Raw genomic sequence first — 10789 nt, 5'->3', positions numbered from 1 at the left:
GGACATATCTGAAGTATGCATACATATAAACATACATACAGCTTAGTCTTACGTAACTTCTTTGTGAGGCAAATAAATCACCATGACTGAATCAAAAACATTTCAAGGCAAACGCGAGAGATATTAATAAATATTTTTATCTAATAATTAGGGTGTTAGATTATTCGACTTTTTTCCAAAACTGGTTTTCGAATTATCCGAAAAAAATTGCAGTTTGAAAAAACCGGTTCCCGATTTTGAAATAAAACAAGTAAGAATGTCTAAGTTCGGGCGGAGCCGAACATTAAATACCCGGCGCAAGTATTAAATATATGTTTTCCACCTTTCCGAAAGCTACCGCTACATGATAAGCCGGGGTGTATACATTTTAAGTAAATTAGCGTCCTTAAATTTCGAAATATTGAAATTTCAAGCATTTCTGAAATTTACCGTTATATGAAGAGCGGCCTCAATTTTAGTCCGATTGCAACAATTTTCAACGGTTTGCTTTTATGTGGCAAGCACAATAACCATACCGAGCTTGGTACAAATTGCTAGAACGGTTAGCGAGATACATATATGTGATCACAAGTGGGCGGTGCTACGCCCATTTTCCAAAATTTTGTCATAAACATATTTCTTGGTAAAGAGTTGTTGCAACCATCAATTTTGAATAAATTACCTTTAATATTTATTGATTTATCGAAGATTTTGTATTTCTCGAAATTACCGTTATATGGGATGTGGGCGTGGTTATTGTCCGATTTTGGACATTTTCGGCCATTTGGTATGCTGTACCAGGACCAACAACTGTGCTAAGTTTGGAAGAAATTGGTGTAGCGGTTACCAAGATATACACATGTAACCATAAGTGGGCGTGGCTACGCCCATTTGCCAAAATTTTGTAATATTCTTATTTTTCGTCTAAAACTCATTGCAAATATTAATTTTGAGTGAATTATCTTCAGTAGTTACTAAAATATCGTAGTTTTCGTTTTTCTGAAAATTACCGTTATATGGGAGGTAGGCGTGGTTATTGTCCGATTTTTAAAATTTTCAGCCATTTAGTATGCTGTACTAAGGCCAGCAACTGTGCCAAGTTTGGAAGAAATTGGTGTAGCGGTTACCAAGATATACACATGTAACCATAAGTGGGCGTGGCTACGCCCATTTTCCAAAAATTTATAAAATTCATGTTTTCCGTCTGAAACTCATTGTAAGTATCAATTTTGAGTGAATTATCTTCAGTAGTTACTAAAATATCGCAGTTTTCGTATTTCTTAAAATTACCGTTATATGGGAGGTAGGCGTGGTTATTGTCCGATTTCGCCCATTTTCAATACCATCCGTCCTACGCCCAAAAGAAGTTCACGTACCAAGTTTCGTTAAGATATCTCAATTTTTACTCGAGTTATCGTGTGCACAGACGGACGGACGGACGGACGGACGGACAGACAGTCACCGCTTAATCGATTTCTCTTTTCATTCTGATCCTTTATGTATACATTTGTCTATATCTATCTCAATTCGTTTTGCCTGTTACAAACAACCGTTATGTGAACAAAGTTATAATACCCTTGTGCACAAGTGCGCTCGGGTATAAAAACCGGATAAACCGTTTCTATTTTACATAGTTTTCATACAGTAAAACAGTTTATGTTGGCATGAATCTATTGTTGTTGTCTTTTGTCTTCTAGGCTTTCTCATGACTTTATTCAGAATAATAACAGTGCACAAAGGACCATGATGTATTCCTAATGTAAAAACAAAAAATAATGTGTTCGAAACTTTTATACGTGCCGTGTATTACATTGATGCTTTCCTTATTAACGACCGCTGCTTTGCGAATGGAAGCATCCACTACAATGAGCATACACAGCGCTGGCGCTCCCACTAAGGTAAATATTTATTTGTGAATTAATAAAGAAAACAATAATAGACATACATATTCGTATATGCAAAAGTATGTATGTATGTATGTATGTATGCAAATGTATTTTGTACGAGGAATTTAATGAAGGTCTAGAGGAATCGCTCACCCTCTTGTTATTAGTTGCATTAAGAAACCCCAAAATTAAGCCAATTAAAAATCAGAGATCTGCGAAGGTGAGTATACCGGAAACGGACTCGGAATCGGAGTTGTAAGATTTAATTTATCGTAGTCACAACCGAAATCGGGAGCGAATTACAAGCGTGAGCGTAAAAAATTTTCAGCCCTTTAGCTGAATGGCAATAGGCATAGATAGCCGAGACCTTTTACAAAGTTGAAGGGAAGGTCCTTCAGAACTTCGTTAAAACGTCGATTTAAAATAGTTACAACCGGTATCAGAATCGGAGGTTCAATCGGAAGTTCCGACCTTTAAGAGTCGAAGTCGAAGGTCCGTAACATGTCTAATTCATATGACTTTTGAAGGAACTCAGCGGACCAACACACGGGCCTTTAGGGAGATTTTCAAAAAATGTCCGCAAACAAGCAAAGAACGGTTGGGAAACTTTTTTAATCCGCTGCGAAGAGTATTAGTTGGTAATGAGTCATCAAAATGCGTATATTTCAACTCTTTTTAAGGAGCTAGTAACTTTTAATGAAAGCTCTTCTTATAGAGATTGTCTATCACTGAGGATAAATAATCTGAAAAGCATCTTGTAAATGTTTGTAAAAGAAAACAATCAAAGTAGTTTTAAAACAGGAATTTTTTTATAAAATTCATAAATTTCGAACTTTTTCAGGGCATTTATTAAGCTTCAGGTAATTTTTACCGTCTGGCGTGATAGGCCGATCTTCCACTCAGCCGTCGATAATATACTCTTTAACAGAATTATAAACGAGAAACTGAGCAAAACCCTTTTTGGAGTTGGTTGTTTCTTCCAACAGGCTGAGAAGTTCTTAGAACGAAAAATGACACTGAAGATGGCACCACAACGAAACCGGTTTGTCTCCAAGCAAATTTTGTCAAGGGATGACGAAAATTCTTTCCAAAATACATCATTTTAATATTTGTTAATTTTTCTAAGTTTGTTGAACTCCTCTTGAATCCAAAATATGCGTGGACAAAAAAAAAGTTTACCCTTTTTTACTTATTTCTATTCTATTATTAGCTAAATTAATTAAAACTTATTAAAACGTTTCTAATATTTCTATTGCAGTTTCTAACACAACCTGGAGAAATAGCAGGTAAATTGCATACATTAAAACATGGTTCCATGCAAAACTGAAATATATTCAAGCTTTTAAATAACACTCCACAGGCATCAGCACCAATGTTACGTTACACGAAGAGGGCGACATTGTACAATTTCTAATTAGCTGGGATGACAACTTGCCAAAGGGTGAGTCTCATATTATTATTTTTTTAATGAAATTCGATATTGACTTTAAGTGCCCATATTACAGGTACATCATATAATGTTATTGTGACTGCATTAAATTCAACGGAATGTAGTGAGCCTCCCTGCAGTGTCTATGGAGTTATAAAAGTTAGTAAAAATAATTGTAATTTCTAATCTATTTGTGTTGCTATAAGCTTTCAGTGCATAAAACAAATTTTCGTACAAACGTGGCAGCACTTTCTTATCACGAAGAGCATAGAATATAGGGGATCTACAAACATAGCCAGCATCCTTATTTTCTATGATAATTGGTTAAGTTTTATTCTGTAAAACTTTTTTTCAAGGTTTCTATTATTATTTCTTAACTTTTTTTTTCTAAATGAAACGATTCTAACTTGAATTTACTGAAATTATAAAAATAATGCTAATTCCCTCAAAACAATCATGGATATGAAAAATACAAGCTGTAGCTACAGTGGCAAAAATATAAATACGGAAGAGACATTTTAGCATTCTTTGGCTATTGCCATTTCGATTATTTAATATTTTTTATTTTTATAAAAGTGTATCTCGTTATATAACAAAAACCATGTAAGTCAAACTTTGTACAAAAATTAGCAAAATTCGATACAGATTCATAAAAATTTTGAGCATTTCAATTAGATTTCTTAGAAAAATTTTGAGCATGTGATTTCTCAGCCCATTCAGTATAACAAAGTGCAAATTTTAAGTAGCTAGAACAAACCGCTGATTTTTGGTAAATGTTTTTTTGCGGAAGGTGTTGCTCATTTTCTGCATACAAAAAAAATTTCGAACATATTTTGTACGGAGAAAATGCGCAAACAAAAAATTGCCAAAAATCAACAAATTAAACAACATCGAACTTGCACCTTGTTATACTAAAATTTAATGGGCTACAAAACTGCATGCTCAAAAAAGTTCTAAAAACCTGATAAAAAAGTTTAAAATTAAAAAAAAATATTTGTGAACATTCGTCGATTTTTTTTTAATGTTCAACAAAGTTTGTAATTTTGTTTTACATGGTTTTTTAGATAGTAAGCTATATTTTCATTAAAAAACAATAAAAAGTTTTTAAACAAAGAAAAGTAGCCAAAACTTGCTAAAATGTCTTTTCCCTATTTACATTATCGCCACCGTATTTATTGTGTGTATGTATTTTTGTGATCATTTTTTCAAGTTTTTTACTCTTTGCTTTGTCCTAAATAAAACTGTATTAAAAGGTGCTATGTATTTTAATTCTAAAAACAAAATTTTTCCGATTAGGTCACCGTGCTTATATGGCGTCTTTGTACCGCATGTACTTTCGAGCTCAAAAAGGACTGAAAGAATACAATTATACCTACTTTTCCATCATTTGTTAGAATAATAATCTGTTAAATTTAAACGTAAAAAAAATATTCTTTTTTGAATTTTAACAACCACACAAATGTTTTCTATGCGGTTAATTAACCAATACCACGCTCCCCATTCTAACAAAAAGGGAGAAGAAAGTTTAAGACAAATTTAACGGCTGATATCTTGAAACCAAACTTTCAGTCACTCTGCCGCAATTTTTATTGAATTGTTATGACCTCGAAGATTTGAGCTCGAAATTACTTATAAAATGTATATCGTTTTCATTCCCAAATTGTAACTTTCTAAGTACATATATAAAATGTAAAGATTTCGCAAATATTCCACAATATTTAAGCCCCATTTTGCTAATTATTTTTATCTATAAAAATTTTATGTACGACTATTACACAAAATTTTGTTTTCATATTTACACAAAGGATGCGAAAAAAGTGATTGTACCAGAAAATCCTATGACACAAGTGGATCAAAATGAATGTGGTTTCATGTTTGGATGCAATTATTCCGTAATGGTGGAAACATCTAATACAGCGATATCACAACATTCGACAGTGTCGGTGCCATGTGAGTACACAATAAGATATATCGCACACCATCTTCAAAAGAGGCAAACTCAAAAATCAGATCCGAAAATATAACTGCATGTGGATGGTCAAGATTCAACGCAATTAATACAAAAAACTGGTATAACAGTAGTTTTTAGAGTTGTGTCCCTTTTGAAGAGGGTGTGCGATATATATAGTGGACTTCATTTATAAAAACTGAGCTTAAGCTCAGATTCAATTTTTACACTGATGAAGTGAGCTCAAGCTCAAGAATTTGCACTGAAAATCGAGTCGGAGCTTAAGCTCACTTTTTATGCATGAGGCCTAATGGCTTACGTATATGTAAACATACAGTAACTGAGTAACGTGTATGCACACATTTTTCTTAATAGATTGTATTAAGGATGTTTGTTCCTGTCGACATGCTGAAAAACTACCCAAAGTCACATCGTCCGTCCATATACCCAATAATGAAACGATAATTTACAATTGGTCAATAAGATATGAAAACGGCAGCAAACATTTCCAGTACGATGCAAAGGAATCAGATGATCACTGGAAGTTGTATTTAATGTGAGTTGCACTCCAAATTTTCAAAGACATACTTATCTATAGTAATGTATTAAAGTTAAAGTAAAACGATAAATCTGCATCGCTCCACGACGTTGAAACTTGGCAGGATCTAATAATTAAAACAAAAAAATAGATACTTTTTAAACTATGGTTCCAGTCACCATCACACAAATAAAAATATCTCTGAAATTCTCAAACGGCTTATCAAAGGTTTTATTAAAAGTTATGGCACTTTCATAAGCGAAGCATATCCTATCCATTAAGAGCAAAACGAGTCTCATGTATGTACATACATATGTATGGAGTTTCTCGCCCTGACGGCTAATCTGCCCTTACGTACTGGTAAGAAACGCAATGTAGCATGCCACTCTCAAATATTATTTTCTTCCTTCTGAAATATGTAAAACCTCTCCCGAATATGTAATGGAAATTGATAGTTCGCTGATCTAAATAAATAGAGTTAGATCGTCGCCGTTGGTCGTGTAAAGTTACGCTGATGAATGTTTAATATTAGCCTCTGGCAATTGCATTGAATACCTTTGTCAGAAAGTAAAAGGTTTTCTCTCAAATCTTTCTCGCTCCTTCCTTGTACGGAGTCTTATCCTCTCCCCAACAAAATTAGCAACAACTCTTTTCACCAGCTGGAAGAATGAGGTAAAGCTACAATAGACTTCCACGACTAGGGCACATCAATATCGACGGCAATTTGCGCTCTTTCTCTGCTCACCCAACAGCGATTGCCAATAAAGTGCGGAGCCGCCACAAGGCCTCAAATCGCTCGCTGGTAGCATTTGCTAAAAAAAAAAAATTGGAGGCAACGAGCAAGGCAATTGGTCGGCCTATTCTAAATTCCATTGCGCCTGTTTGGCTTGTTTTGGAGACTACTTAGTAAAACGCAGTGATTGAAGCTTCAGACTTGTCTCCACACCGCGGTCAGGCTGCACTATTTTATTATCAGCAAGCAATTCCCGCTCACCTACTACCGCAGGGAGCATGCGAACAGATACTTGCTGGAAGTATGCCCGTTCCAATATTTTGTCAGGAAAGAGTGAGACAACAGGCTGTCAAAATTCCTTGGACACTACTATTCACCCAAACGAAATTAGGGCTTTTTCCGTTTCCTTAGGTACTGGATACCAAGCTTTTAACTAAATAGTATACTTGTTTGGGAGCTTTGTAGCGTGTCTTGCATTGTATGTTTACTAACCTATTTCTTCTATAAATTAATTTCGCAGTATCAGCGAACAAACAAATCCGTCCTTATCATGGGGTGGAAGACTTATACCCATCACGGAGCATTTGTATCCAATTAAAAATTTAACGCTCCTTAAGACCAAGGGTGGCATGCAAGGCACCTTTAAAATGCGAATACCCAAGCAATTAGTATCTAAGGCAGAGCTAAAACTTCGTTCATATGTAATCGATGATTTACATTGCGGCGGACCTGAAAACTTCATAAAGGTAACAGGTAAAAGATAATCACACCGACTAAATGATAATAAAGTACATACACTTGTATTTCTCTTATTTTTATTCTTGTAGTGCCCGATTTCTTAAAAGAATACGAAAATATTGAGGCTAGTGATTTTAATTTGGTAAGTGTATTGGCCGTGAGAGTTCTGGTACAGCCATTCAATTGTTCATATGTATTTCTAAATATTTCCACAGGGCATTGCGTTAAGTATTGTCAGTGCACTTTTTCTATGCATCATTGTTTTGGTATTGACAATTTGTTGTTGGAAGCGAAATAAATTGGCGAAATTTCAAAATGGCGTTTTGGAAAAGGACGAAAGCTGCTTAGCAAACATGGTCGAGTAAGTAATCATTATTATACGAGTAATTACAAAATTACTTATTTACAGGGCAACACTGGCTAAGTAAGTAAAAAGTCTTAAGACAAATGAAACACAGATGGCAAGACAGTTCGAAAGACTTTTGTTGTTCTAGCATTAGAGCATCGTACAGTTTCATAAGTAACGTAACTCGTCTTACCATTTTTTCTGGCAAATATTGCTAGGAAAAAAATTTGTCCGTGGCAACACTGAGTCGTAGTGAACATGTATTTTGAGATACTGTCGCAATGGCCCTATGAGCAGAGCATTAGCGTGCGATTCGAGAGATCCAAGTTCGAGTCCTGGAGCCCAGGAATATTTTTTTTTTATTTTTATACCTTTCATGAGCATGAAATGGTATTATAACTTTGGTCCGATGTTTGTAAGTACCAGAATAAGAAGAGATAGATAGACCCATTAAAATGTATACTTAAATGATCAGCACGTCGAGCTGAGTCGATTTAGCCATGTCCGTCTGTCCGTCTGTCTGTCTGTCTGTCTGTCCGTCTGTTTGTATGCAATCTAGTCTCTCAGTTTTCGAGATATCCGGATGAAATTTGGCAGGTGGGTGTATTTTTATAATGTATTAATTATTTGTCTGAACCGGAAGAATCGGACCACTATAACATATAGCTCCCATACAACTGATTGTTCAGATATGAGATTTTTCGTTATAACTTCTCCATTTATGGAGCTAAGAACATGAAATTTTGCAATACTTGCACCTATTATCAAGAGAGAACTTAGAGTGAAAATTACAATGATCGGGTCACTATAAGGTACTACTGATTGTTCAGATATAAGATTTTTCTTTATAACTTCTCCATTTAAGTAGATATTAAAATGAAATTCTGAACTGTTGTCACTCATTATCAAAAGAATACTTTCAGAGAAAATGGCGAAGATCGGGTCGCTATAACCTATAGCCCCCATACAACTGATTGTTCGGATATGAGATTTTTTGCCATAACTTCTCCATTTATGCAGCTAGGAACATGAAAATTCTCACCGTTTTCACTCATTGTTAACAAAATATTTACAGTGAAAATAACAAAGATCGGGTCACTATAACATACATCTCCCATTCAACTGATTGTTCAGTTATGAGAATTTTCGTTATGACTCCTCGATTTAGGTAGCTAGGAACATGAAATTTTACAATACATCCAATGATTATCAACAGAATTCTTACAGTGAAAATAACAAAGATCGGGTGACTTTGACATCTAGCTCCCATACAACTGATTGTTCAGATATGAGATTCTTTGTTATAACTTCTAAATATATGCAGCCAGAAACATGAAATTTCGCACTATTTTCACTCATTATCAACAGATAGTTTACAGTAAACTTAACAAAGATCGGGTCACTGTAACTTATATATTGCCTCCATATAACTGATTGTTCAGATGTTGTTAATGTAAAACTAATTTATTTGTACTGCTGAAACCGATAATTTCGTAAGCTATTGTATAAATAATAATACAAAGTCTACTGAGAAAATTGCCAAAATCTATGCTGTATAAGCCTTATCTCGTATACCATTGATTGTTTCTATACCAGTTTTTGCGTAATATCTCCTTTATGTAGGAGGCTAAACCCATTAAATTGTGTTACCGGTTTACATACCGATCACACAGCAGTGAAAATCACTTTGATTGGTGCTATATAAGGTATGTCTTCCATACCTCTGATTGTTTAGATAAGATTTTTTATATATGTATCTCCTCTATCTATGTATGTGTGCTGTGAATATATAAATTTTTTCAAATGCTTTAATCTGTTAAAGTAAAGTTTTCAGATGTTCATGAAAGGTATGAAGCCTTAGGCATAGCCGAAGACAGCGCTGCTCTTACTTGTTTTAATAAATTTTTTTCTTTTTTGATTTAATTTTCTTTCAATTTGAAGATAGCATTTCATTAAATGTTTTACTCTTATTTTTTGTCTTTTTTTTAAATATTTTGTATTATTTTTTTCCAAATTAATTTTTTTTTTTAGTTTTTAGATATCCAACCTTCTAATTGCTCTCGCTTTTGTTTAATACATTTGTTTCTTTTCTTTTTTTGAACTAAAAATAAAATATTTCCTTAAATTTTTAGATTTTATTGTTTATAAAAGAAAGATATCTTTTTAATTTCATTTAATTTTTAGAAACTTATTTTTATTTATTTTTTCCTTTTTTGAGTTTAATTTATTTTTCTTCTGTCAATTTCTTTTGTTTTTATTTATTTTATTGTTTTAAGAAGAAAAATATATTTTTTTTATTTCATTTATTTTTGAAGCTCTTATGTTTTCGTTTTACTTTTTTTTTAATTTTTAGATCTTGCTTTAAAGTAAAAGTTTTCTTTTGTTTTTTTTTATGTATACATAAGTGCTAGTTTCTTCTTTTTTTACTTCTCTCTTTCTAATTTAGTTTTTAGATTTTATTGCTATCCAAAGATCTCGGTAGATCGATTTATATTTTGCCGATTTCTTCCAGCATCGATTATTTTTATTTCGATTCGAATCGATTCAAAAATCGATTTTTTTATTTCGATCATTTGCGCGAGCTGTTCCATCAATCGCAATGGCCGAATGAGCAAAGCATTTGGGAGATCCGAGGTTCAAATCATCAGCCAGCGGACTCTTTTTTTTTTTTAAATTATGCAAATTGTATCTATTTGTTTTAATTTAAATTATATTATTTTAGTAAATATTGTATGAGCACGTTCAATACGCATTTATATAAACATTTTCTTTTGTTTAACTTTTAGAATGGAGGACAACATTAACTATGTAGATAAATACGTAGAGGTAAAGAATTCCAAAGCATAAATGTTTATTTCCATAATACTTATCTTAGTAAAATAGGTTCTTTTGACCAGACCTTTTGTCATATGTGGCGGACTTTATGTTATAGTACATACATACATAAGTGGTTTTGGGATTTCAAAATTAAAAATGTCGGATCCAATGTCGCAGTCGACCCCAAAAAATCCCTGGAAACCAAAATTAAAGTAAATCCGTAAATTATAAAAAAATGCCTGCCACATAAAACCCGCCGGGGTTTTCGAGGTTGAAAAAAAATTTGACATGATATAGCAACTTCGGTATGGCCAAAAGAACCATTAAACGATTTTTTTTGTGGTCCTGTTGTATTATTCTAAATTTAACCTTATT

General features: G+C 33.4%; 1 protein-coding gene across 1 annotated transcript in view; it reads left to right on the top strand.

Moving 5' to 3' along the window:
* The first annotated feature begins 1714 nt into the window (after positions 1-1714).
* Positions 1715-10789, top strand: part of LOC118753765 — a 26698-nt gene continuing 17623 nt past the window's right edge. Inside the window, exons 1-10 of the mRNA XM_036488648.1 lie at positions 1715-1877; positions 3124-3151; positions 3226-3306; positions 3371-3453; positions 5100-5244; positions 5618-5798; positions 7034-7266; positions 7341-7393; positions 7467-7612; positions 10384-10423. Of these exons, the coding sequence (XP_036344541.1) occupies positions 1755-1877; positions 3124-3151; positions 3226-3306; positions 3371-3453; positions 5100-5244; positions 5618-5798; positions 7034-7266; positions 7341-7393; positions 7467-7612; positions 10384-10423 (1113 nt within the window). The 5' untranslated portion in view covers positions 1715-1754. The remainder of the gene's footprint in view (positions 1878-3123; positions 3152-3225; positions 3307-3370; positions 3454-5099; positions 5245-5617; positions 5799-7033; positions 7267-7340; positions 7394-7466; positions 7613-10383; positions 10424-10789) is intronic.

The sequence above is a fragment of the Rhagoletis pomonella genome, unplaced genomic scaffold (genome assembly GCF_013731165.1).
Source record: "Rhagoletis pomonella isolate Grant_MI unplaced genomic scaffold, Rhpom_1.0 Rhpom_scaffold_00002, whole genome shotgun sequence".
Taxonomy (NCBI): Eukaryota; Metazoa; Arthropoda; class Insecta; order Diptera; family Tephritidae; genus Rhagoletis; species Rhagoletis pomonella.
Note: the sequence above shows the minus strand (reverse complement) of the source record. Positions and strands in the feature narration are given on the sequence as shown.